The sequence below is a fragment of the Anser cygnoides genome, chromosome 2 (assembly GCF_040182565.1).
Source record: "Anser cygnoides isolate HZ-2024a breed goose chromosome 2, Taihu_goose_T2T_genome, whole genome shotgun sequence".
In the NCBI taxonomy this organism is placed as follows: Eukaryota; Metazoa; Chordata; class Aves; order Anseriformes; family Anatidae; genus Anser; species Anser cygnoides.
The window spans coordinates 37,373,985-37,401,659 of record NC_089874.1 but is presented as its reverse complement, the minus strand read 5'-3'; the positions used below and the strand labels follow the sequence as shown (position 1 = coordinate 37,401,659).

Genomic DNA, 27,675 nt, shown 5'->3' with positions numbered 1-27,675 from the left:
GCGAAGTCCACTAGGTTTCTGGATGCTGAAGGTTACTGCAACCTGGTGGCACACTGGCTTCCTCTGTCCCCATGACATGGCTCAGCAGTTGTGATCACTTATGTCACTTCTGCAATGGAAAAATGATTTACTTTCTGTGGTGCATGAGTAAGCTCAGCATCTAAGCCTGCCTTTGTGCCTACAACGACATCGTACACACAGCTGCAGCCATTTACATAGATTTATCTTCAGTGGCATAACTGGATAAAGGGGCTGCACCCAGGATTTCTCGTATCTATATCATTTGAACATTTGCTGAGCCCAGCAGGTGGGATCTTTACTTCATACCAGAATATTGCATTTGCCACCCTCTGTCTTTGTTATGGATGAAACTACCTTTAGTGTGGGAGAAGTATTCTCATCTCTCCACTCCAGCCTGCTGACCATATAAAAAGAAATCCCAGTACCATTGATACTTTTTGCTCCTTAGATCTGCGTAGCGTCATTTGAATTTACTGGCCTATGGTGTAGCTATGATCCTAGGGGCTTGCAGGGTTTTCCAATGTTACGCAGGGTTGGCTTTTCTCTATTTGAGAAGATTTTTGCCCAATAACTAACTGCAAGTGGAATCCTTTAAGTTTAGTGGAATGCCTTTACAGCAAGAGGTTTAGAATTCTGACTTAGCAGCAGGCAGGTCATTTTTTTTTCTGTATAACCCAAATACATCTGATTTTTATGTGCTCTGAATCAGTGCTTCACCAGACAGAACAAGACTAAGATGGTGGCTTGAAATGTCAGAAGGGAATACCAACAAAAGGGATTTCTTGGCTGTTAGTAGCCTTTCACAAAAATCTATCATGGTACATTTTCATATACAATTTAAACACTTAGATTATCTTTTTTGTTGTCTGCATTAAGCCAACTTCTCTCCTTCCAAACTGCTGAGAATACTAGTTCCACCGGTTGTATCCCTGCGTGTCTGCTCTCTGACTTGCAGAGGAAAGTATTTTAGAAATCAGGAATCAAATAGATCAGTGCTGAGGATTTGGGGTACTAGTTCTGCTGAATAGGCTTTGTTCTCCAACTGAGGAGGTGTTTAAAGAAGAACAAAAATAAACTGTAACAAACTATGTGTTGCTCTGTTTGGGTTTTGGTCTCTCTCTTTTCACGGATAGAACAAATGTTCTTTGAATTTCTCCTCTGTAAAGATGTGTTCTGCACTCCTTCAATATTGTACCCCATTTAATCTTTTACAAGAGAATAAACATTTGTTTTGTATATCCATAAATTCTGCTGTTGTGTTATTAAAGATGATGAGCAAATAATCGATAAATAATCATTATGGCTTTGTCCAAATTATAATAATTTTGTATTTTCTGTTTGCGCAGCAGTTCCACTCAAAGGTTTCCAAGATGCAGCTGTAACTAAATGCTCTCTGCATTTCATTTATGAGGTAATTGAATTTCCATGAGGTTACAAGTTTTATCCAAAGCCAAGCTGCAAGCTCATGGCAGAATGACACACACACACCACACAATCTCCTGCCTGCCCGGGCCATGCTCTAACCACTCATCCTTGGTGCTTTACATAGTTCATGACAGCTTACACAGAAAGGAAGCATCAAGGACTTCTGCGTAGCCAGTATTTAATCACTCAGTAGACAGTCTAATAATTCTTAGGTAGATTATACTCAGCCATAATCATCTCTAGTGTAATTAGGAGAATAGACTTAGTCATCTAAGTGAGCATAATATGGGTAATGGAAGTGGTGTGTCGCAGGATATAATTTAAAACTCCTTTTAAACTGCACCTGTTCTTTTCATCAGCTATCTTTCTGATTCTGAGAAGCAAGCTATGACACAGTTCATCCTTCACATAATTTCAGAGCAAGGAATTTGGGTCGTTATGTTTAACTGAAGTTGTTACAATTAAATTGGTATAAACTCCTCAGTTTTTCAGTATTGATTAAAGTGATTCAAACTACCTCTCAGTCAGATATTTTAAGGAGGAGATATCCAGACATTTTTTATATGCACAACACATTGAACTGTAATTCTGATGGCAGAAAACTGATAGCACAGGAAATCAAAGGTCTTGTCTAAAATACATAGTGGAAGATCTTGGAGTACCAAGGGCTCCATGAGGCTACTGATCAGCCCTGTTTTTTAATAAAAAGCATTGAGCCTAAGTAATTAGTTCTAAATTAGTGCCTATTCGGGTTACTGATATAACCCCCAGAAGGTGTAGATGTCAGAGTATTTTACGTTCACTGGGATTTAAACTAGGAAAGGCAAACTAATTTTTTTGGTTACCTAATGAAGTTACAACTTCTAGTCTGCAATTATGTTTGACAGCAATGTTGTCCAAAGATGACCCATCATTTATGAACCCACGCAGACCCACGGATCCATCTGTTTCTTGAGGTGATGAGAGGAAATTCTTTTCTCTGTAGATGCTTCCAGGGTTTTTCCTTCTAAATTCTCTTTTCATGTAAGGTCTCATATGTAGACTCTGCCTGCCCTTTTGTCATTCCTTTGTTAGATTTTAAAACTAGATCTACTGATCTGCTAAGCAGTGCGATACTCAAGTGTCTTGATTCCCACCTGGTAGGAGCGAGTGACTTGTACTAACTGAAATTCAGTGACCTGACTTCTGTGGTGATTGATTCTGTAGACGTGTTAGCTTGGCTTGGACCATGTTGACGAATCAGGCTGCTGAAGAGAAATGGGAAGACAAGCAAATGTCCTGAGGTATCCAACCTGACCACAAAGTTGTGCAGCAGTAGGGAACCCATGACAGGGAACTTACAGGCAATTAGGTCTGCTGGCCACAAGCACAGAAACCCGTGACAGGAGGCAATAGCGTGGAGAACAAAACTCTTGAATAGGGGCATAAATCTCTTTTATAGATTTCTGTATTTCATGTGCCTTCAGCAAGTTCCACACAGCTACACCAACCTATTTGCTTCTTCCTGCTCTTATGCTGAAAAGCTATATAGTCCTTAATGCTTCTTGTTCTGCCTGTGGGCTCATCCTTGCCTTTCAGTCCTGCTCTCCAGCCTCCCTCAACCCTTCCATCTTCCCACCAAACACGGCAGCCCCTCTTCTCTGTGCTGAGTGGGGCTGGAGGTGACATCCGTGAAGCAAGCAGTGAGCTCCTTTGAGGACAGAGACAAAAATGTGAAGCTAAATGTGAAGGTGCTCCCCCACACCCTCACACCCCGGGGCCAGCAGAGACCCCCCGGCCCTCGAGGCCATCCCCTCGGCTCCCCAAAACTCGGGAGCGGTGCGCGGGCTCCGCTCCCTCTCCCGGGCGCCATTTTCCCGGCGCCGCCCGGAGCCCCCCGGCCCGCCCGGGGCCGGCTCTGAGGGTAGAGCCGCCGGGGCGGCGGCGCCGTGCCCGCTGCGGGACCGGGCGGAGCGGCTCGGGCGGCGGCTGCGCACACAGGGGGAGCGGGGAGGGTCGCGCCTGCTTCCACCGGCAGGGGCCGCCGCCAGCAGGCTGAGGGGAGCGGAGCTCGAGGTGCGTAACGGGGCCGCTACCGCCGCGGGCAGGGCGGCGGCTTCCAGCTCCCCGCGCCGCTACCGCACCGCTCGGTGAGGTGGGGGGGGTGCGGGCGGGCACCTGCCCGGCGGTGCGGGAGGGAAGGGAGGGATGGAGGGGGAGGTGTCCGCCGCCTCTCCTCAGCCCGACGGCCGCGGATGGCGGAGGAGGGCGGCGCGGGGCCGTTTTCCCGGCGGCGATGGCCCCCGGCGGCTCCGCGCACCTGCAGCGGCGGGGCGGGGGCTGCGCAACATGGCTGCCCCGGCGGGCAGCGGCGGGGGGTGCCCGGCATCTCCGGTGTCCCTCAGCCTCCTGTGCCCGTCTTCTCTCTGCTAGCTCCCTTCCCTTCGGGTTTTTAAGCACCCTGCCCCCCTCCCCTCCCCCTTTATTTTTTTTTGAAGGTGCCTTTTGATGTAGTCACCTTGAAATCTTGATGCCTTCGTGTGTGTGTGCGTGTGTGTGCTGTTCCTGTCAGGTAGGTGCGTGGTGGGTTCGTTCACCTGAGCAGGCATGCTTCCAGGGAAGAGTCGGCAAAACTCAGCTCTTTATTTATGCCGCTGTAATAATACCAGAGGCTGTCGTTAACCTGCTTTAAAAAAAGATGTTTGCGCCAGTACTGATAACTAGAGAGTAGAAAAAAAGATCTCGTTACCCCAGCATCTCGAGCAGAGGACAGCGTTATTAGGGCCCTGAGCCGATGAGTGCATGTATGTATAGATCTGTCAGTACGTACAGTTTCTTTAAACTGTGAGTGAAGCCATCCGTACCTGTAAAACATGAAACTTTCAACGTAACGATCTTAGAGAAGAGGTGGTGTTGCATGTTGGTACATTCTGTGATGCAAGTGAGCTGGGTATGTTAAATTTACTCAGTAGTTCAGAAAACAAATGCATGAGCTTGTGGGAAGTGGGCTCAGTTATAGACTATTACCATGTAGACTATTGGTCTAAAAGCTGGTGTAGATTTATGGATTTAAAGCACCTCTAAGCATGCAATTTTGTTCATAACGTGCACCCCAAACCCTCCAATCAAATGAGCAGAAACCTCAAAACAAACCCTTAATCATATGTATTTATCTGATCTCTGCAAACGCAGGACTTCTTCTCATTTGGGATGAATCAAGGCTGAAGTTAAGCCATTCATAGTGCTATAAACTTTTGGAAGGAGTTTAGTTTCCAGAATTTATATAGACAGTCAGAAAACACAGATGTGATATGGAGGCAAGTGTGGTAGATGGAAATCCTTATTGTTATGAGTAGGTTTTGTGCTACCCAAAAGAGTATTTCTGATGCTTGGAATTTGAGATTTTTGTGGTGGCTTCCTTTTTGGTTTTTTTTTTTTTTTTTTTGGAAGACATTTGTCACTTTTTTTTCCTGGTAAAGTAGGATATGACTTAAGCTCCATTTGCTTACTCTTGCTGAGTTTGGTGTTTTTGGTAGAAGGTACTGAATTTGGCTATCTGCCCTCCCCTTCAAAAGTCATCATCTGTGTGTGATTTACACAGCTTGCATGTGGGAAACTTGTAGTAGTTTATGCTAGAAGCTTCCAATAAGAATTTCTTTGTCTGTTATGGACTTGAAGATTTGTGAAACAGGACATCATCTCTGTAGTTTACTGGCCTTCTCTTTCTGTAAATTCGGTAGGTAGGGAAATTGCATGAAATTGGCATCAGTAAGGTACCCAGGTAGCTGGTTTCTGCCACAATGTATTTTATTACATGGTACATTTACAAACTCTGTTGCTAGTCTTGCAACAGTTGCTGTTGTTTTGGGATATATTTTAAACAATGCAGAGCCTTCCAGGGAGGTACTTTGGTGCTTTGTATTTTACCGCTTGTTAATAGACCAGTGTTGCTAATTTCGAAGGTCTACCAGTCAGTGCATGTAGCCAGTTATGTGTGTAGGTGGACAGACTTCCTGTGAAGGGATCAGGACCTCACTGAACAGCAAAGCTGGCTTGTACTGGCTCTTTACAAAAAGGGAATACCCCCTTGCTAAATATTGTGCAGCAGCAAAGGATGTCTCATTAAGAAGCTGTGTGCTGTACAAAGACACTCGGGATGCCAGCAGGTCCTAACCAGAGTCTCAGCCTCAGTGGCAGAAGCGAAGAGCTTGTGCAGGAAAACAGGTTCTTCTCTACAAAATTGAGAATGTTACAAATAAGACCTTAGATTGCAGGCTGAATAGCAGCTACAAAAGGGATATAGTTCTGATACTGCTTGGAGACTTAATTAAGTGCATTGACATCCGCTCAGTGAAAAGTTTGTATAAATAATGAATTTTCCCTGTATGCACAGCCTAGGATGGAAATGAGGTTGAAATCTGTTGTCTTCTGGATGAATGACCCTCATTTGTTTTTAAATAGAACGAGTTTTCATCAACATAATTTGAATTACTAGAGGCAAAAAATAAGATCCTATCTTCTTTTGAAAGATGTCTACATTGAAAGGATGGGTGAGGGTATATTAGACAATGAAAGTAGAACTGGTTGGTCAGGGGACTGTAAACTTTCCTAACAGCTGAAATCTTATCATTTGTGGAGAATCTAAATGCTGAAGAGTTTTGCCAGTATCTAATTTGCTAGGCAGATTTAAGAAATCTGGCAGCTGTTGCCAGGACCATCTCAAATTTTCCCCACATACAGCAAGAGAAATATTTTCAATTCCTTCCAGGCCTGTTATGCATTTGTTCAGTAAAATGACCGAAGGGGGTGTACTGTTTGGGAAAGCTTTGAATTGCAACTAGATTTTATGCTTGTGTAGGGAATTGCTACTTCTTGTAAGTCAAAAATAAAAGTGAAGCTACTGGAGAAAATGGCCATCCCAAATCTCTGACTAGAAATTTGAGGTTTTCCTCATATTCTCCAAAATGCGGTAGTTCATTCTGGTGTGGTTAATGAGACATTTTCAGCGTGTAGTTAATGTGCAAGGGGGGCTACTGACTTTAAAGAACAGTAGAGAAGTTGAGCTTGGCTTGCTATGTTTCAGCTGCTGATAACTCCCCTTAGATATCTTCTGAGACAGACAGTCAAAGCTGAGCTGCATTTCTGTAGGATGTGGCACCCTTAAGTGGTAAGTTGGCATCACCGGTCTCATGTGGTAAGGAAAGAGACAAACAGTTTGACTAATAATGAAATGTCCAAACCTTAGGAACGCACAGATCTGGTGCATTTTTGTGCTTTATATTCAGGAACAATCTCTGCTTTTCTAATTTCTTAACAAATGCAACCTTCCTTTCTCCTGGTAAGTCAGTCTTTAAAACTGTCCGATTTGTCAATTTAAAAAATAACCTTTCAGTGCCTCCCAAGATGGGAACAATATTATTATTGTGCCTTTCAGATTGTTGTCTTTGTTCTCTGCCTGCAACTGAATGAATTTTGCTTTTCATTTCTGTTTCTGGAAACATTGCTTTTCTGCAGGATGCAGAGATCACATGTCTCTGCATAAGACACTAGGCCTGATTTGGAAATGGAAATACAAGCTTGTCTCCGGCACAGGAAGCATTTTGATTTGGAGGTTAAAATATCGGTTCAAAACCAACAGCTGAACTGTCAACAGTTCTCACAACCGAGCCTGACCTTTCTCCTGCCACCCCAGTAAAAACATGGAAGAGTTAAGAGGATATAAGTGGGGCCCATTTGATATATTCTTTCCTTCCTCATGAGACAGTCTTAATTCAAATTTGAGGAGCCTTGTTCAGGTGCTGCCTGCAAGCTTTTCATTGTAAAAGTGTGCTGTAGATTAGGTGACTTGTCCTTCCTGGTAGCAATGAAAACAGATTTATTGGATTCTTTAAACATTACTGAAATAGTTCAGAAGTATTAGCACAGCTGGGCTTCTCTTCTCTAAAAGCCCAAAATATAGGGAGGAAAAATCCTGCTTTTATACCTCAGAAACAAGTTGTATGCCTTTGTAAAAGGCTTAATATGCTCTCTGGAGTTTAGAAGCAGCTCAGGTCCCCTTTGCAATATAAGCATTACAGAAAAAATAAAAATGTTGTCATCACCAGAAAGCAGTCAGAGCTTATCGGCAAGAGTTTAGCAGCCCTGTCAGGAAAGTATGAGCTCTATACATAGGACTAGCTACTTCAGAGGGTTTTCTTTTGGTGTTTCCATTGTTTAGGATGTTTTCATAACCAAAAAAATCCCAGGTAACATGCTTTCCATTTCAGAAAACCCAGCTAACCTAGCTTGTATTAAACCCAAGGGGTTAAATTTGCGATTCTAGGGGTATCTTACCTTTTTGTTGTTGGGATAAAGTTGTAGGGCATTGCTAACAGCAATTCAAAAAGCATGAGGAGGAGTAAATATCGGTTCAGTTCAGTAAGCACAAGTCAAGTTTCAAGACAGACCCTTTTTTTTGACCCTGCTTTCTCTCCCTGATGATTTTCATTGCCTGCTGCTTCCTAGTAAGTGCTGCACTTTCATTATAAGCTATTGTCTTGTTTTCCAATTGAAAGGAAGAGCAGAGAAAAGAACTTGCTGTTGGCAAAAGCAATTTTACTGTTTTAGAAATAAGCTCCAGAATTGCTTAAACAATAACTTATTAGAAGGGCTTCAAAAACTAATAGCTCATAATATTGAATGTTTATTTTTGGTAATTCTTTTGTAAAGTAAGATGTAGCAACTCAAACTGTTGGCAGGCCAGTTTTCACATATTTCGTAACTTTGTAAAACTGGTAATTACTTTGTACTTAATGTCTTCAGGGGGTTTTGGCAAACAAGGAAAGTTTGGCTTGGAAAGAGTTGATATCTACTGGATATAGGAGGAAGATATTTTTCTGAGAAGTAATTTTATTGTAGCAGTCAACTTCTTGAACCTTGTAAAGATGACTTCAATCCCAAATAGCAGCTTTCAGAGCAGCAGTGCGAGGTAGTATGAAAGCTTTCCTTCCTCCAGTTTGGACTCCATTGGTCTGCAGGCTCATCTGAGGCATGCTGACGTACAGCACAGGGTTACCTCTGTCTGTGTCAAAGCTTGTCTGAGGTATGTGCTGAGAAAAGCAGGCCTGTGTGCTACGGTGCCATGTGGTGAAGAATGTCACTGTGGCTGTGACGGTGTTCTTTGAGATATATTTGCATTCATTCCCTGTGTTTTCTGAGGTTTTCAGGATTGCCTTTCCTTGGAGGAGCAAATAATCTGTGGAAAAAGAGGAGCATTCGGGGATTAACAGTAGGTAGCTTTGTAAATTAACCTGATTTATCGCGGGTTCTGTGAAGGAGGAGTATTCTGTTCCTCCTGTGGATGAAAGATGCTTGTCTGCTGTTGAGTCGGGAACGTTTCTGGTGAGGTGGCAAAAACGGCAGGAGAATGCCCAACAAAGGGCCACCAGGGTGATGGAGGGGCTGGAGCTCCTCTCCTAAGAGGAAAGGCAGAGAGGGCTGGGATGGCTCAGCCAGGAGACAAGGAGGTTCAGGGAGGGTCTTGTACATAAACACCTGGAGGGAGGATGCAAGGAAGACAGAGCCAGGTTCTTCTCAGTGGTGCCCAGTGCTGGGACAAGAGGCGATGGGCACTAACTGGAGCACGGGAGGTTCCATCTAAACATCAGGAAGCATTTCTTTGCAGGTGACTGAGCACTGGCACAGGCTGCCTGGAGAGGTTGTGGAGTCTCCCTCCTTGGAGATCTTCAGAAGCGTCCTGGGCAAGCTGCTCTGGGTGGCCCTGTTTGAGCAGGGGGGATGGACCAGGTGGCCTCCAGAGGTCCCTTCCAACCTGAACCGTTCTCTGAAATGCATGAAAATGAGAATGAGGACAACCTGAAGATGAGCTAAGGAAAGAGGGAGGAGAAGCAGGAAAGTAAAAATCTTCTGTTAGGACAGGTAGCTGCTAACGAACTGCTTCAGGTACATGATCAAGGAAGATGAAGATCAGTGGTGTTCTGAACAAACTCGGGCTGTGGGTGTATTTGAGAAACTGCTGTCCTTGTCTGATTTAAAATTAACAAATGAGGTTCTAGGAAAAACTGCTACCCAACAAACTAAGTAGATTTATGTTGTAGCAGACTGCTGGCTAGCTTCCCTGTTTGTAAACGTAATTTAAGATCCCAGTGCTAACTCTTACGATCATTATGATCATGGTCTTTATTCTTATTATCATGTTTTCAGTGCAGTGTTGTAACATTCAGCTTAAGGTGTTCAACCAACATTGCACTACATCTGCTCCAAGTATACTGTGTGTTAGGGAGTGCTACGGAGTAGCTTACCCGTACTTCCGTACTTAAAGTACTACCAAAAATGGCATTTTTATTTTTTTTCTGTAAGTGTTGGTATATTTAAAGGAACAAATAATAATAATAAAAAAAATAAATTAAAATGACCCCATTTTATGCTAAGGAGGACATCAGGATTCTGCAGAACATTATATACCTACAGTTTTTTTTTTCCCTCTCTGCTCCATCTGGAGGTATGTAAAAGTCTGCCTTGCATACCTTCTGATTTATTCAGTATCATAGTGATTAAACATTCCTTCCCTTCTTTTTAAGCCCACCTGGCAATAATTTGGTATGTAAGTAGTATATTTGATAAGTAAGCAGAAGAACTGAATCTAATAAAATTAGTGCTGTGTATCACTTCAGACATCCAACAGCCTAGAAAGAAAGGTTAGTGTCTTTCAGCTGCCTCATGTATTTCAAATATATCCACTTAGTTTGTGTTTAGAATAAAGAAAAATTATTTTGCTTTCTGGTATCTACAGTAAGCCTGGGAGTTATTCAAGATTTTGGCTGCTCTGGCAAGACGACAGAAGATAAATTTAGAGCACTGAATGTTGCCTTACCTGAATGTAGATGTGAACTCTTAGGGGGCATTGGAAAGCAGTTACGTTGATGTTGCCAACAAAGCAAAATAAATCTACATACTCCTAATAATTCATGGCTTGCATACATCAAAATACTAAATGCTTTCATTAGTGATGGAGTATGGGTAAAGCTCTGCATCTGCAGTTTAATCACAATGCTTTGACTCACAAGTGGTGAGAATGGCAATTAAAGTGGGGCTTTGTCTTCATGTGTGTCCACAAGACACCCATCTACAACCAGTAGTATGCTGGGACTTAGTGGCACAATGTGCAAGTCTGTAGGTAGGTGTCCTCTCGCAGGTGTATTTTTATCGGCAGAAGTCATTCCAACTTACTGCCACTTGTCCCTCCTTGCTGGCCAAAACTCTGCCTGTAAAAAGGGGTTTGTGAGTGTTACCTAAAGTATTTTCAACTCAGAGCTCTTCTATAAAATCTTGCCTAAATTAAAAGGTTGTGTGAATTCCCCACACAGTTCATCACCGCCCATTGGGTTGGTGGGGAATACCTTTAACACAATAACCTCTCTTGGTGATTTTTTTTGCAAGGCTGAGCATGTGTATGACCTGTTTGTAGTCAATAGGTGAACTCTAAGCGTTTTCTTCACAAACAATTGCTGCTCTGTGTGTTATAGCCTTTATCCAAAGTCATTCTTTCTTTGGTTTAACGCTGGAAGCCTGCTGTTCTGTCTGAAAAATTTGTTCTCAAATGGTACTGTTAAAAAAAAAAAAAAAAAAAAAAAAAAAAAAACCACACCAAAATGTCAGGTTTGTATAGCATACAAGTTAATGATCAAAACCAGCTTTGTGCATCCCCTTCCCCCCATGCACATAACATTCTTTCAAATAAATTAGCAGCTGTTTGGGGGAAGTTTTGATTGTGTAGGTTGTTTCTAAGGAGTCCAAATGCGTGGATACGTTTTCACCTGTTCAGGGTGTCAGGGAGGGAGAGGAGGAACATATTTGTTCATTTTGAACGAGGTGGACTTCTGACGCAATGATAAGATTTATGAAACAATCTGAGACATGTGCGTAGAGTGGTATTTTAACAAGCAGTAAACACCCCACCTTTTTCTTTTGTAGGCATGTGCCAGAAGGTTCCCTGAATGGAGAAAAAAGTCATATGTAGCAATGTACAGAAGACATGCTACAGTAGTGTCATAGTCCTGAAACCATTTACATTTTTAATGAATATTTGTCATTGCAAACACCTGTAATGTGTGTGCTGCCATACAAGCATTTTAAAGAACGTTCACATTAACCCGCATAAACAACTAAACTGCAATCAATTAACTTTAGGTAAGAGCAGCAATGCAGAGAAACCACAGAGGAAATAAAGTGCAGTTAGTGCTTCAGCCTCTGTGATGTGAGTAGATAAAATGACAGACAGGTTTTGCTATAATTGTGCTATGTCTTTGTTCTGTTTCCAGTTACATCATTGTTCTCCCTCAGGAATCCCTCAGACATGTTTTCTTTTTCCTTTTTTAAAATTTTAAACTGCATTGGAACAGTGAGAGTAATTTAAAATTCTTCTGTGTCTCTGCACTTGTCTGAGTCAGCAGAATACATCTAGGTCATATGTTCCCAAACAGCTCTGGTGTAGAATATCTTCTTTCCCTCCATGGGGACTGGTTAGATTTATTAAGGTACAGTCATCTTGTCTTTTTCTCTCTTCTTTGTCTTTGCAAGGCCTGAGTGAAAAATGTCTGAAAATCACCACTATTGTTTTTATTAAACCCAGATAAGACTCCTTGGAGCTGGCATCGTCTTCCACTATCACTGAATAATCAACTGACAAACAGAGGGAATGTACTGTCTCTTGGCTGCAACAAATCATAGAGGAATGAATAATTTTCTGATGTATGAAATTATGAATTGGGTAAATACTAGTTTTTACTTCTACTTTCCTTGTTTAGGATGGCTGCAGCTCCTCCAAGTTACTGTTTTGTAGCCTTTCCCCCGTGTTCTAAGGACGGGCTGGTGGTGTTTGGAAAGAACTCTGCACGGCCTAGGGATGAAGTGCAGGAGGTGGTCTACTTTGCTGCTGCAACTCATGATCCGGGAAGTAAAGTTGAGGTAAGGGTGAACATTCATGTGGTGTGAAATGACTGTTACCAGAAGAAATGACTGCTGCTTTTTTCCTTGCCAGATTGTGCAATCCTTGTTCCCTTCACTAAGTAGGGAGGAGACAAGATTTTTGAAAGTCTTAGAAGTGAAACTCAGAATGTAACTTCTTAGTTTAACTGAGGAAAAATACACAACCTGTACTTTCTCCATCAGACAGGTGGAACTGACCTCAGAGAGCTGCACTGCGTAGCCTACATGACAGGAGAGTTGTAAGGATAAGCGGATGTGGAAGGGTAAAGAAAGGGGACAAATGAAACAAGACAGGAAGAGGGGAAAGTGTTTGGTGCAGGTGCAATGAAGAGACTGAGGCAGCAGAAGAGAAGGATTGGAGGGGGTAGCTGCTTGAGCAGAGGAGCTGCATTCAACCTCTTCCCATTCCTGTGGCTGTACAGAAGTCCGAGGACACTAGGCAGCCTGTGCCGGGCTGGTATCTCCCCTCCCTGCCGGTCCTTTATGGATATCACAGTTGTTGCTTCCCTGAAAGAGATCCCAAGGCTAGTGCCATTTTCATCCTGTCTTCAAAGTGGGACCACTTCCAGATTTCAGAGGACTTGGTGCTGTTCGTCTTTGTAACAGCTAATGCTCTCCTGATTTGTTTTGCTACTAACATGTACTGCAACTTGTGCATTATTAAATGGTTTAATCTCAGATACAAAGAAAACCACCCCCCTCTCCAAAAGCACCAGCTGCTGTCACTGCAGTGCTGTAGAGGTAGCACTGCAGTAGACCTGTGCTAGCATACAAAACACAAGCATGATGATAAGAAGAAAACTTTCAGAGCAGTTTTTTTTAAAGTTTCTTTTCACAGAACTGGAAAAAAAAAGTGTTGTTAATGTGGAGGAAGAAATTCTAAAAGCCACTCTGGAGTCTTTGTTTTCCCAAAGGAGAATAATTTTTAAGAGCTTAATATTAGAGTACTTAATTATTTTGGGCTCTGCCCTGTATCTTATTCTTCAATGAGATTGTCATAACTTGCTCTAGGATGTAATTGAGCCATATATAGTGTATTATGATTCCCTTTAGCACCCCATGATTAACCAGTTTAATGCCTTTTGTAGTTGCCTTTTGGAAACTGGGAATACAATCACTATGCCGAGCACACCACGTATTATAGTTATTCTGCTAAGCAGTGTCTGCAGGCCTCCTTAAATTGCACAATCTTTTTTTTAATGGAGATAAAATTTGTTGTGGTATGATGAAGATACAACGTTAGACAAGAGACTGGAGTGGGCTAACACCTTTTTTTTTTTGCTTAAGTAGGGGCTTAAGCCCGAATTAGATGGTTACTTTGGCCTCTGCTAGTCTATGCTATTACGTAATTCTACATTAGCTACCCTAAAGTTTTGCAAGTACACTGATTTCCAAAAACATACAAGCTCTAGTAGCTTTGCACAGTCCTTTAGTAGTTTTCCCTCAGATAGACCTAAATATGGACTTGCCAGTTTTTCTTTAAAAGTCATGATTTTTTTGCACATGTATATTAAGTTAAACAAACAAGTCTAGCAAATATCAATATTGGTGAGTAATTATCTTTAGAAATTGTCCTTTACATTTTTCTGTTTTCTCTTAAGCTAGTCACTTCAAAGGTCTTTCAAAAAGTACAATAATCCTTTTTGTAGAAATTTTGAATGATCAAGTGCATCATTAAAAGTTCTACAGTCTAGGTTTTGGGCTGCTAGATTTGATTCTAGATTTTGCAGTTGTATAAACTTAAGGATGCTGATTAATGAGAAGATTGCAACTTCAAGCATGGTAACTCTTCATGAAAGCAGAACTGAAATAAGATCTTTCATTCTTGATAATTATCCAAAATGAATGTGTATTTCTTCTATTACAGGAACATGTCTAACACTGCTCTTGTCTCATGATAAATGCATACTTGCCTGTATGCAGAGCTTCGGCAAAAGCTGTTAATTTCGTGTGTGCTGTTAGTTGTACCTCTAAAAGTTGAGAAGAGCTTCAGAGGACTTGAATTCATCTGCTTCACGTTTTTTAAGTAGCAGCCATAGACAAAGTCTATCCACCTTTCCAGCGAACTTACTGAGCTGTCAGACATAATTAGTTAATACAGGAGGTGAAGAGGAATATCAAAGCTTTTAGATGTAGCCTCTGACATGTGCAGAATTATTATTTTTTCCTTTAAAACCTTTGAAAACTGCAAATGATTCATCTACTGGTGGTTTTTTGTTGTTGTTGTTTTTTTTTTTTGCTACAGCTCTTCTTCTGTTATAAAATTAACTACACAGGTCTTGAGGAAATTAAAGGTAGGATATTTTACAAATTGAAAAATATGATTAATTAGCTCATGCTACTGTTTTTTTAGCCAATAATCCTTTGTGCCTCTGGATAAACTTTCCTTTTCATTCATTCTTTTTTTTTTTTCCCTCCAAATGAACAGATTTCTCTCCAGTTCATATTGTACTTTTTGTAGTGTTTTATTGCCTTCTTATGCTAGATACATATTCTTTAACTTCACTTGGCAATGATGGCCAACTTGCTTTTCGTTATATTCTCTTCTTTGCAGGTAATGTCTATCCCTCTTTCAGTACTCTTCCATGACTGTCACTCACATTCTGAACTTCTTTAAAAAGGTGGTTTTGAACACACTTACACCATGGGTAGTTTGTAAGACTCTCTCAAGAAGTCTGCATCCTGTTTGTCCTGTGCTGCTCACATTTGCAACCATGATAATGCACAGTATAACCACACATGGCACAGTACTTCAGCCAGATTGTTGTTGTAAAGGAATGTATCAGGCTCTGCTCTGTAGCTCTCAGCCAGTGTGCCCTAAACAAGGAAAGATCAGTGTTCAGTTACTACTGGGAGTCGTTTTAAGTTTGGTCTTTGTGGCACAATCTACCAGACAGTAACCCTGCAGCTAACTCATCAGCATAATTCCTTTCCTGCGTGTCAGCAGGTTCCCAAGGCCCTGTACAAAAGGGCTTTTCATTGAGGTCTGTTCTGTGTGTGTGTGTGTGTGTGTGTGTGACAACTTTCTCAAAACTTTGCTCTTGTTTCGCATTGTTACTCTGCAGTTGCAAATGCTTATCAGCACTCTTGCTTGTTGTAGTGGTCAGTCTAGGAAATACGTGTGTGCAGGTGAAATGTTGCTCACTTACGCGTAAATAGGGACCTTTTCTGAATCTCTCTACTAAAAGTATGTTTTTTTTTCTCCAGATGTGGATTTTCTCATGTATTGGTTAGAATTTGTGTTGTGTCAGCATTAAGATACAAGGCCCTCTGCCTTATTTTTAAGATAGATTTTCCTGACTAGATTTCTCTTGTTGTCTGGTAATCTGCTACTTGCTATAGTTTTCTTCCTCCTGAAGAATTCTTGGGCTTTTTGGGGGGCTTTTTTTTTTCTTTTAGATCAACCATCCTTCATTCTAAATTGGCCCTTTATCCAATTTGAAAATTGTCATGGTTACTTGCTAGAGCATAGAGCTGTAAAAGCTTTTCTACCTTGATAGTGTGCAGCTTTTTATGGAGGAAGGGAGTGGGGAAAGGGAAAAGAATGGCCTACAACCAAGTCTATTGCATTGTCAAAAATGCAGAGTTTTCTAATGGTATTGAATATTGGTATTGAGCACTCTTCTGGGCTTAAAGCCAGCCTCTGTGGGGTAGGAAGAATTTTGTGTTCTCTAAAACTTCATGGCACAGTTATGGCTTAAAGGATTTTTTGTTTTATTTTCTCTTTTTGATAGTTTTTATTCATTTATTATTATTTTTAAGGGTACAGTCCTTGTTCCCTTTGCTCGGAGTTTTCAGAGGAGCAGTATGTTTTTGCTGTGCATTACACTGAGTACTGCAGACATAAAAATTCACCTGAAGTTAACTGAGGGGTCTCCGTTTGTTGTTGCAAGATAGATACAAACTTAGAAAGTAGATTCTGGCTGCATTAAAGTTGGCTTCGCGTTACCTGGAGGTATTTTACTCAGGTATTTGTAACATAATCACCAGGCATCATGCCAGTGCTGCAGTTTAGTTCTGCTATACTTTGATTCCCTCTTACGCTAGCTGCATGGTTTATCTGCATTATACCTGGGAGTAAGATGTTTAAAATCTGGTAGCAGAAGCCAAGCAGCAGCTGAATCTACTGCGAACTTTCTCTTTGGGAAGCCTCCAAATCAGAATGACAGTGCAGCACTTAGAGTCACGTCACTGCAGCTGGGAACTTGAACCTGGGCATCCTGGCATCATACCTCCATGGGTAAGTGCTGGCCAGCTGGAGACCTTAAACAAATGTAGCATTGTCTGTGCCGATGATAAAACTTTTCATTTACTCTGTGTAGATGCAAAAAGTTGTAGTATAAAGGCTTCCAGTTCAGAGATGGTTTAGGAAATTGCTTTTTCTTGTTTCTCAGCTGAGCCCCAGTGTCTGTCTGTGTAAGCAGCCTCGCATGACAGGCAGTCAGACAGCTTAGCTCAGCCCACCTTGTTTAAGCTAACCTTTCCACTTCACACAAAGATAGAGGGGAGGCACTGTGCAGGCAGACATCAACTAATAAAAGAGAGAAAGTGGTTGCTGCCTTCAGCAGGGTCTGTTGCTTGGCTAATGTGAGCTTTTTCTCTGTTCTGCTTCATTGCACGCCGCTGGCCTTTAAACTAATGTGCTTGACTTTGCTTTGTAGCACAACGCACAAGCCGGCAGCAGTTCAGAGGTAGAAGCCATAATCTCTTGGATGCTTCTGCCTCCTCAAAGCCTCTTTTTTACTGTAGGAGTGCTGTTGCTTTGCTCCCTCTTGATACCAAAGCAAAACTGGTTAGCTTGAGCTATGGTTTTTGCTTTGCTCCCTCTTGATACCAAAGCAAAACTGGTTAGCTTGAGCTATGTTTTTTTTTTGCAAATTTTTTTAATCTATTTTTTTTTTTTAATAACTGGAACAGAGAGGAAGAGGGGGGAGAGTGCTGGAACCATGTTTGAGGGGCAGTAAAAAACATCTATCCTGTCTTGACTCAAAGCGTTTACTGGTGGCAGAAAAATGTGTGAGTTTCAAAGAGGTCAGCCAAAGGAATCAATAGTAGGATATCAGTGAATTCCAAGGATATCTCTGTGATGGGCTTTTTGTGGCTTCATTAAAATCTCTTTCTTACCAGTTTTAAAAAATAAAATTAATAAGCTTTGTCCTGATTTCAGTTTTATTTTTACTCAGAACCCAGGGGACTGCTAGGTTTGTAACTTAAAAAACAAGAGATGAATTCTTGACTGCTAAATCAGCTCTGACAGCTGATGTCTCCAGAGTGCTCTGAGCCTTGGGTGCCTTGCTGCACTCAGTGGTATTTTATGTGTTTAACAACTTTTATATTTCGTTTTGTTGTGCTCATTTCCATAGCGTGGCTCAATGCCTGAGGCTCCTTGGTGGCTCTGCAGAGTAGGTCAGAGTGTGCGTACTTCTACTCTTTGGGAGGAGAACAGTTCAGCTTGTTCTAGCTTCTCTAAATCTTTTCTAGGATAAAATCTATCATTTGTAGTCTTCAAGTTTTAGTGTTGTTTTTTAAGACACTGCTAGAGATGAGAGGCACACAGACGCAAATGTTACAGTTATTGGTTGTAATGAATAGAAAAAGCAAGGAACAATATGCAAATACTGAAGTATATGTAAAGTGTATTAGTATCTTAAGAACAGTTTTTCCCTCTTTATAATAGGAGGTAAGAGGTACTCTTCTGGCAGAAGTTCTTTTTCTGTATTTGTACACTTAGCAAATGCTGCTGCTGTTTTTCACCTGGCTACAACGCGAGGTAGCAAGTACTAGCAGAGAGTGTGTTTTTGAGGATAGATAGCTGAGGATTTGTCATGCCACCCGAGAGACAAGACGGTCGCAGTTCTGTTCTGACTGTGCAACTGCTAGAGCTGACTGCTTCAGGTGTGCCCACGCTAGATTTATCCCAGTCCCCTCCACTCTGTGTGGGTGCGAAGGGACAGAGAATGGCAGTAAACATTATGGGGGCGCTTAAGGGGTGGTGTAAAATTCTCCACAGGTCTTCCCTTATATGCTTACAGTGCTGCTCAGTGTGTAAGTGCAGGCGGTGGTAACAGTGTCAGCTAGCCACGTTTTTTTGTCTTCTGTGCTATTGCTTGCATGTTTCTGTTTTCAGAGGGTGGTTATTGCCACCTCTTTAGCTCTATTGAGTTTGTTCTTGTAAATAAGCAGCAAAAGAATTACCTGTAAAACACACTGCCAGGTACGTCCACAGGAGATGCTCTGATGGGCTTTCTTGACCAACCATGTTCTAGCTTTCCAGTCCTCCATTTTTGCTGTTTTTGCCATCCCCCTCTAGGAGGGGTTGAAAAGCAGTCAAGGTGCAACTTCTCTAGTTTCTGCAACAGCACAGAGATCGTGCTTCTTTTCAAATATGTGCTATGGTACAGCAGTGCTTGAAGTAGTTAAGCAAAGAGTTAACTCCAAGTTAGAGCCTGGATCCGATGAGGGGGTGGTGTGTTTCTGTAATTCTGTAAGCTAGAATCTTATGGACTTTCTTCAAAGATCATTTTTCTAAAGCGTTCACTCACTATTGCCTTTGTTACCCAGGGCTGAAGCCTATGTGATTTCCCTGATGCTTTGTAATGACCTGGCTGACAGTGCTAGGAATCAGGCTCCTGCAGCCCGAGTACAGTAAAAGCTGCACAATAGTTTCTTTTCATTAATGAAAGGAGAAATCTCTTGTGCCTACGACTGTCATGTTTGCGTTTGGAATACCTCCAACATCTCTGGATGCCCTAGCTAGGGTGGGAGGCACAGTTGTGCCTTGTGCTATGTTTAGAACTGCCTTGATACGATTCTGCTCTTGATGCTGTGAAATAAAGGAAATGTCATTAGTATCCAGCCTGCTCAGCTCTCCTTAAAGGCGTTGGCTGCATCTCTTGCACGTGAAGCCTGTTCTTAACGTCCATATTTCCCAGTGGGAGCCTCCTGTCACAGAGCACAATGGCAGTTCTGCTGCTTTCGGGACTGGAGCTCGAGCAGATCAGTGGAGCCTGACACCACTCACCAGCAGCCGTGGCCACCAAATGTAGCAGTGGTACTCTTCCCATTTTTAGCATGCATGCTCTAAGAAAATTGTTAGCGTTAGGAAATCCTGAGGCTGGATGCTTTGGGAATTTTAAAGAAGGGATTGGCAGCAGGCAGAATCACAGCAGTGCCTTATGTCTGTTTGATTTGTCATTGCCTAGTTTGGCACAGCTCGTGTTTTAACAGGCTGCTATACCACTGCGCAGAGAGATGTGCCAGATCGGTGGGGTGCAGGACAGGGGCTGGGGAGGTTGTGGTTTGGGCTTGTTTTTTGAAATCTCTTCATCTAAGCTCCCAGTTCTGAAGATCTAGTGGCCACTGTTTTTTTTAGGTTTTTTTTTGGTGGATATTGTTCTTTTTCGCCGCTATTTTTTTTCCATGTCTGAGCTGTTAAAAGTAAACGTTCTGATTTCTGTGGAATAGAATGGTTGTCGCACTGCAAATCCAGCAAGCGGTTTCAGTTGACCTACCTTTGTGATTGATGTGTCTTGGATCCAGGTGGATAGCCTGGCTCCTTTGTTTCCTGCATCTTATTTCTAGCGTGAAGATATTCCTTTATCCAGAAAATAGTTTTCTGATATTACTTTAAGAGGGAAATGGAGTTGTGATGGGTGAGAATTTTTAAGTTTAAAATGAACAATCTATTGTCATACCTAGACCCTAGATATTAAAAAAAAATAAAAATCCACAAAATTCATACTGTTATTAACAAATATGAACCAAACTCCTGCATTTATACATCTGTCCTATTGACTGCCTACTTCTCTGCTTACTGGAATAAATAGTTCTAAATGGAAGGTAAAATATCAGGGATTTTTCATTCCTGTCCGTAACTATGGCAAAGGATAGTTGAACACGTGTCACATGAATGTTAGTTTTACAATGCTGTGCCATCTACTGTCAGATTGGCATAGCTTTCTGTTGTTTGAGTTTTCTAAGACAATTTATATATATAAGGCATGAACATTTGTACATGTGTTATTGTACAGAAGCTGAAAGTAACATGAAAATATGGCCTGTGTTTGCTGGCTGTGGGGTGAGGGATGTGAAGAGTCAATACAGGAGGTGACAGCAGCATCCTGGTGGTTTGCTGTTGCATTAGCTCTCAGCTGCCCTCAGCCAGTTGCCTTCATTACAGACTGAGATGTTTCCAAATGAAGGAGGCACCTGGAGAGGCCTCTGGATGTTTTCTGTCCTGATTACATAGTTACAAAGCAAAAGCACTTTTTTCTTTTTTTTAGAATGTTCTGGATCCTTGCAGCAGGAGCAAACAACTTCCTCTTTCCTGTTCATTGACTGCTGCTGTTGATAATAAAATCTTTACAGTGAATAGCAACTCTGGAAATGCTTGGCTTTGGGATGAAGCCCCAAGTAATAGGTGTTTGATGGGCAGGTAGAGCCAGAATAGGATGATTTGCGAAGAAAATCTTTCTTTTTTTTTTTTTTTAGCCTAGTGTTTTCATCATTTTTCCTTCTAGAAAAATCAAAGCCACAGTATGCGAGGTTATATAATAGGGCTATTCAGACAGCGAATGCTGTGCAAGTGTGTTTTATGGAGTGCTGAACTCTCCTCCATACTGCCTCCAGGTTTTTGCTTTCTTCTCTAGAGCTAAGGTTCATGTCCTGTATGGCTCTGCAGGATGGCTCCAACGTGCTGCCCACCTATGAGATGCAGGGATCCAGAACTTGTGCTGTGCAGGGGTGGAGGTCTCCCTGCCTGCAGACCTGTCTCCTGATATCTGGTCCTGTCTTGTCTTCACGTGTAATCTGGAAAGGTGCTCAGCCTCTTTTCCTGCTGCTGCAGCTCTGTGTCCTCCTTTGCACATCCAAGAAATACTGTTGTTCTCTGCTCACTTGTGCGTGCGTGAAGTGCATTTCCAAACAGCAGTGACCTATAGCTTTGGAAAAAAAATGCAGAGAATGTCAAAAATGAGATTTACTTGCTGACAGCTCAAATGGAGAAGGGGGAGTTTTGATAGGGAATGACTGCTCTCTGACACAGCTTGGCTGGAAAACAAACAAAGGGTGAACTGCACACAGTGTTTTTTATTACACGGATCTTAGTACCTGGCCAGATCTTGTTGCACTTCAATAGATTATGATTCTGCATCTACAAAAACATAGTGTATTACTTATAAACAATTTGTATCCTAGCCTGATCAAACATAAGGGATTTTCTCCAAAAATACAGCAGATAAGTCTCTGTCAGGGTCTTACTGCCTAAGCCAAAAATAAAAATTAAGGATATGGAAAAAGGGAAAAGGGGAGCGTGTCCCTAATCTATTTTTAATTCCTAAGAATGGAAAAGTTTTCCTTTCTTTTGAGATATATATCCTTCATGAGAAATCATCCTATTATTTCACCTGTAACTTTCCTGGTTTTAGGGAATACCAGGAGTTTGATTTGTTAGTGCACAATTCCTAATGAAGGCAGCAAGCTGATTGCTGGTGTCCTTGCATGGTCATAGAGTAAAGGACTGTAAAAAATATCGTCTTTGATCAAAAATGGTCTGTTTTACATTTTAATTGCATGCTAGACTACTTCTGTACAAGTCATTGTTCAAGATGGGAGGCTGAAGATGATCGTGCTGTGTAATCCTTAGAGGGGAAAGCTAGGTTAGAGAAAAATAGCTTCTCACTGTTAGTCAAAGGAATCTGCCCAAGATTACTAGGTTTTGTTGTAGACACGGTATGTATTTTCATGGCGAGCAACTTTCAGTTCACAAGTTCATTCTGCTCATCCTTCTCGCTTTGCTAAGTCTGGACAAATATTCCTGCAGAATGGTACAAATTACTTCCTGTGAGGATTATGTTACACCAGGAATGCTAGACACTAAAAGCTGTCTCATAAATATGACAGACGGCTTCAGTTTCCTCAGATGAAAAATCTGTGGTCCTTGAAGAACTTGGTGTGACCTCAGGAGTAAAAATTTAAAGCCCATTTCTTTGGCTTGTACAAGTCAATGATCTAATGATGGATCATGCTCTCTTCCATGCTGCCTGGGAAAACAGTGCTTGTTTTTATGTCCCAGAGCAAGAGAAAAGTTGTTATATGTGAAAGATAATGAATGATTTCTTTCTTCCTTGCAGTTTCAATGACTTTTGTGCAGCCTTCCTCTGTATCTTTGACTTGTCAGAATATATCCATAGATGTCTGATTACAGTAGACCATTTAAAATAGCAGAGACATCAGTTTTAAGCAAAAACAATGCCCGTGTTTTTCTTCCTGTGACTGTTTATCCACTGAACACTTTCAAGTCTTGATCTTTTTCTGCCAGCACTCTCAGACCAGGGCAGCTGCAGGGAAAGCACCAAGGGAGAGGGGACGCCTTCTAGTGTAATTTTTCCAGTTACTGTCGTTACACCATACACCTAATAAACTACAGGAGATTGTATTTAGGTGAGATGATGGTTTGATGTTGTTTTGCACATAACATGGTCTGTTTCTCTATGGTAACAGCACAGTCCATCTAGTGCAGCTTTCCACAGATTCTAGCACTTGGATTCTGCATGACTGTTTGAAACCTGCAGCTAGCTGTCAAACTAGATGTATTCTCCCAGTCTTTTGCAGCATCAAGATGTGAAGGTTCAAACATGACAAATATTGTTTTAAAAAAGTCTACCTCCTGAGTAGGAGTAGGGGAATTTTTTGATGACGTATATCCTGTCTCTGCAGTAAATCTTGTGTTACTTTAGTCATAACATTAAATGAAGTGCTTGCAAATGTTTTGCTTTTTCTCTTTCCCAATGCAGTGCACGTATATTGAGATTGAGCAGGTGCCGAAGACTCATGCTGTGGTGCTGAGCAGGCCCTCCTGGCTTTGGGGGGCAGAAATGGGAGCTAATGAGCATGGAGTTTGTGTAGCTAATGAAGCCGTTGTCACCAGAGAACCAGCTTCTGAATCGGAAGCCTTGCTTGGAATGGATCTTGTCAGGTGGGTGGCTTGCTGAACTGTGACCATCATTTTAAGTGCCAAAGGTTGTGATGATGATGATAACAGGTAATGGCTTTGTGGTGTTGGCATTAGGAGATTTTAAAACAAAAGGCATCAGCTGAGTTAACACTTCAAAGCACTTGGGATCTGAAGTTGGCTACCAAGTATGTGCTACTTCATTCTAATATGAGTTCACTAAACATACCTCGTCTACCTACTCTACTGTCTAGCAGTGGCTGTTTTGACAGGATAAGAGAAACGATTACATTGTTAGTTAGAAACTGATAACTGATTTGTAGCATCAGACTACTGATGCGCCCTTCATTCTCCCTCACTTTAAAACAGCCTACTCTGACCTAAAAAGCTTATCCTGGGCTTGTAGCCAACTGTAGTCATAAACAAACTACTATGCGTCGCTTCAGCCCATGCATTCCAATGCAAACCATTGCCCTTATTTAAATGCTGGCAAACAAAGCTCCATGGAAGTCTGTTCACTGAAGGCTGTCTGCCTGAAACACTTGTGCTGCGCTGTAAGTTTCAGCCTGCATGCTGATGTTGCAGTAAAGAGAATTTTCTCTAACCCTTCTTTAGGGTTAGATGGGGGAAGAAAGCTGAAAATGGAAGAACAAGAGAAAATAGCGCAAGCTTATCACAAAGGAAAAGGGAAAAAATGTCAATCAATTTCAGACCCAGTGGTCCTGCTGAAATTTGCCATAGGACACCTAATGAGCAGGCTGAACCACTTTCAAAAGTATTGTCATTTTTCTTGGTTTACTGAAAGATAGGAGAGGTTCTGAATAACCGGAAAAGATTAAATGTTGTGGCTATACCTAAAAGTGTTGAAAAGAGCTGTGGTTATAGACCAGCTTAACCTCAGTTCCTGAAGGGGAAAAAAGCCACTTAAATATCAAGGAGATGACATATGTCCGATACCGACTGTTAGTCATGAAAAACCCCATCAAACCATTCTACTTTACCCCTGTAATGGGGTTACAAATTTTATGGATAAAGGCTAGGAAATAGATACTTTGACTTTTAAGAGGACATTAAAACCTCAGAAGGTATTCTCATACGTAAGCTTGGAATCATGACTTAGCTGAAATTGCTGCTAGGTGTATAGCTGCCTGAAACTGTAAATGTAAATGTTCTAATTCTAATGATGTCTCTGCAGAAACACAGTATCGGGTTCCAGCTACCATAAATCAAGAGGAATGTGAGCCAGTCGGAGAGAATGCAGTGAAAATGGGAAATATGATCAGACATCTAGAGAATCTGATCAATATGAAGATCATGAGGGAATTGGGGTTATGGTTCTCTCTGTTATTTTTTTCTAAATTCTGTGTTACTCAAGGTATCTACAGAGAAGCTGTACGTAAGAGGACTAGTGAGTAGAATTGCATCAAGGGAGACTGAACAGACTGGGGAGTTTTTAAGAAAATGTAGGACAAGTTTTGACAAGAGAAGGGATACGTTAGGTGATTTTTCAAACTCCACCTTAATTTTTCCTCTCCTTCTACCATTCGTTTACAATTTTAACAAGCCATTGTTTTAGGTGCAGAGTTCTGCTTATTTTGGTTACATTTACTGCAGTCTCAGAGTACTGTTTAACATTAGAGTATATATGTGACCCAGCAGCTCTAGGTTTACCCACGCTAATAAATTAGGATATATTAAAATCATAAACAACCAGCGATTCTCACCTGTAGATACTACCCTCCCTCTCTTCCTTCTTATTTGCAGAAGAAAAGTGTTCATAGCTCAAAAGCAGAGAGTGCTTGAGGCAAGGAGAACTAGAGATGTTGCGGGCTACCATCTGTCTCGTGCGGCAGCCAAAATGGTTCTTCCTCTTGCTGCAAAGACTTGGCCAGTGGCATTAAGCTTACTTGTTTTGGATGACCTCATAGAATAAAGAGAGCTATCAAGTACAAAATCAATCATGTAGGCTGCGATGAAGCAGCTGGCACCAGCTCTGCCTCTTTTTACCCATCTGCAGAAATGGTTAGCTGTGTCACACAGGATTTATTGGAATGAAAATTAACTGGGGAGTTTTAAGCCTAAGTAAGAAATGCAAACGTCTGCTGGCTCAGCTTTTTTCACACCTGTGTATGCGTTGGACTTTGGCATCTATGTCAGATCTTAGCTGAAGGATGAAGACTAACGCTGTGTGTGCATGCATGGCTTTAAATGCTTGCAAAAGAAACTAAAAGCTTTATACTTTGAAACATGTTCTTCAGAGCAGGCATAAGAGTTGTCAACCCAAGAACATCATTCAAGTAGTAGAATCAAATTTTGCTTGAATGCTAAGACTCCCCTAAGACTTAGCTTCTGCATTCTCTTAAAGCTATTATTCTTTTCTGTAGGGAAGACATTCTTTCTCTTTGAACTTGTATGGAATTGTCACTTTCCAGTTAGGATTTAAAATCCAGCCAACACGGGCAAAGGCTGAATCCATCCAACAAAGGCAAAGGGCGTTGTGAGAGCAGGTGATGTTAAACAGGCCAGAGGCATCTCGTAGCTTTCTCGTATAATTCTGAAGTACGAATGGTTGTTGAAATTGGAAATTGAAAATTTATCTTAAAACCTCATAGATGAAGCATTTCTTTGTTTTCAAAAGGAAATATGCATTCCACAAAGTTCTTAGCTTGTTTAGTAACTGGCTGCTGACTTAATGACTGAAAACCGTGTTACCTAGTATACTGCTGCATGTGAGGATTAAGACAGATCTATGTGGATTTTTAGCTAGATAGTGTCACAGCACAGCATGTCAGAACATAACGGTGATTCTTAAGAAATGGATGACGTTTGTGTGATTGACTTGGGGGGTAGAAGTCGGTCCTACTACGTACCAGCTTCTCCCTATCCCAGTTTAGCTAAGTGGAAAAAGTGAAGCTAGTCACAACAGACGGAAATATTGAAAGAAAATTGGTTCCAGCACAAATTCTGAAGAGACACACTGTAAATGGAGATGTAAAGTTGAAAAGCTTATGATAATTTTTTGACAACCTTAAAATATGCTGGGGTAGGTTATTGAAGGCACTGAGACACTAGATTGTACTAAATCACTTAAATTTCCTTAATGAATAATTCAAGCTATCCAATCTGGGTGTGAAACATCCTAAAACTTTTTTATGGTGTCCCTTGAAGGGTTTTAAATTAAATTTCAAAACAAACAAAAAAAAGCAACCACGATACTGAGAATAAAGAAACCAGAGTAGAAAATAAAAGCAGCACTGATCTGGTTCTAAAATGAATAACTTAAAGACCTCACTGTTACATGTCTGTTTGAATCTGTTTTACCCTTTTCGTGTAGACTTGGCCTAGAAAGAGGTGCAACCGCTAGAGAAGCATTGGATGTAATAGTTGCTCTGTTGGAAGAGCACGGACAAGGAGGGAATTACTATGAAGATGGGAGTTCGTGCCATGCTTTCCAAAGTGCGTTTTTGATTGTGGACAGAAACGAAGCCTGGATACTGGAGACTTCTGGAAAGTACTGGGCAGCAGAAAAAATCACAGGTCAGTTCATCACACACAGCAAGCCTCTTTTATAATCAGTAGCTGTAATTATAAAGAATTGTCTTGGAAAAATTGGTCTTATAGTAGTGTGTTCAAGTAACTAACTGATTTATGCAAGCGTTAGATTAAACCATCAGTTTCAGTTTTCTTTTATGTTTGTACTACTTCTAGCTTTTAAGTGCTTATTTGCATTGGTTAATGTAGCCAGGTTCTGTGAAGTTGAAGAGTGTGTTACCTGTACACAGCATAAGTTATATAAGATCAGAGTTATTTACCCTTTGGAATATGTCAAGAATCTTTTCAGTGGAGTTAATGTATAAATTATTACTTACAAATCTAAAATATTGAGAGGCTAGGATAAGCACTGATAGCTTTGAGAAAAGGACTTAGATGTAGGTCTTAAATTGAATGGTCTGCTCCTGGTTGCTTCACTCCACTATTTCTCCACATATCCACTTTTCTTATCTAATACTGCAAAACGATAGTTTTCTGCTCTTTAGTAGGTAGTTTCTTTTTCTGTATGTGTAAATCTAGAGCTCAAAAGTGACTTGTAAATTTCTGTGGCTTGGTGGCTGGACTTGCTTTAAAACTTTGTCAGAATATGTGCTTAATATACTTAATATATTATGTAAGTATACTTAATTAAGTATATAAGTATACTTAATATACTATGATTATCTAAGGCATATATTTATTGTAATCTGGGTTATTGTTTTCAGTTTTGAAGGAATTTTTATTTTCATAAGAGTAGGGCTTTTTAGAACTTGCACGCGTTT

The 27,675-nt window shown here is 41.2% G+C and overlaps 1 protein-coding gene across 3 annotated transcripts in view; it reads left to right on the top strand.

Annotated features, from left to right (window-relative positions):
* Positions 1-3,349: 3,349 nt before the first annotated feature.
* Positions 3,350-27,675, top strand: part of SCRN1 (secernin 1) — a 33,276-nt gene continuing 8,950 nt past the window's right edge. Inside the window, exons 1-4 of one of the 3 annotated variants that reach the window (XM_048070222.2) lie at positions 3,350-3,501; positions 12,231-12,390; positions 23,205-23,386; positions 26,697-26,899. In XM_048070222.2, the coding sequence (XP_047926179.1) occupies positions 12,232-12,390; positions 23,205-23,386; positions 26,697-26,899 (544 nt within the window). In that variant the 5' untranslated portion in view covers positions 3,350-3,501; position 12,231. Of the gene's footprint in view, positions 3,576-8,671; positions 8,693-12,230; positions 12,391-23,204; positions 23,387-26,696; positions 26,900-27,675 lie in introns of those variants that run through there. The other 2 variants (XM_048070221.2, XM_013171930.3) reach the window with 2 other exon arrangements.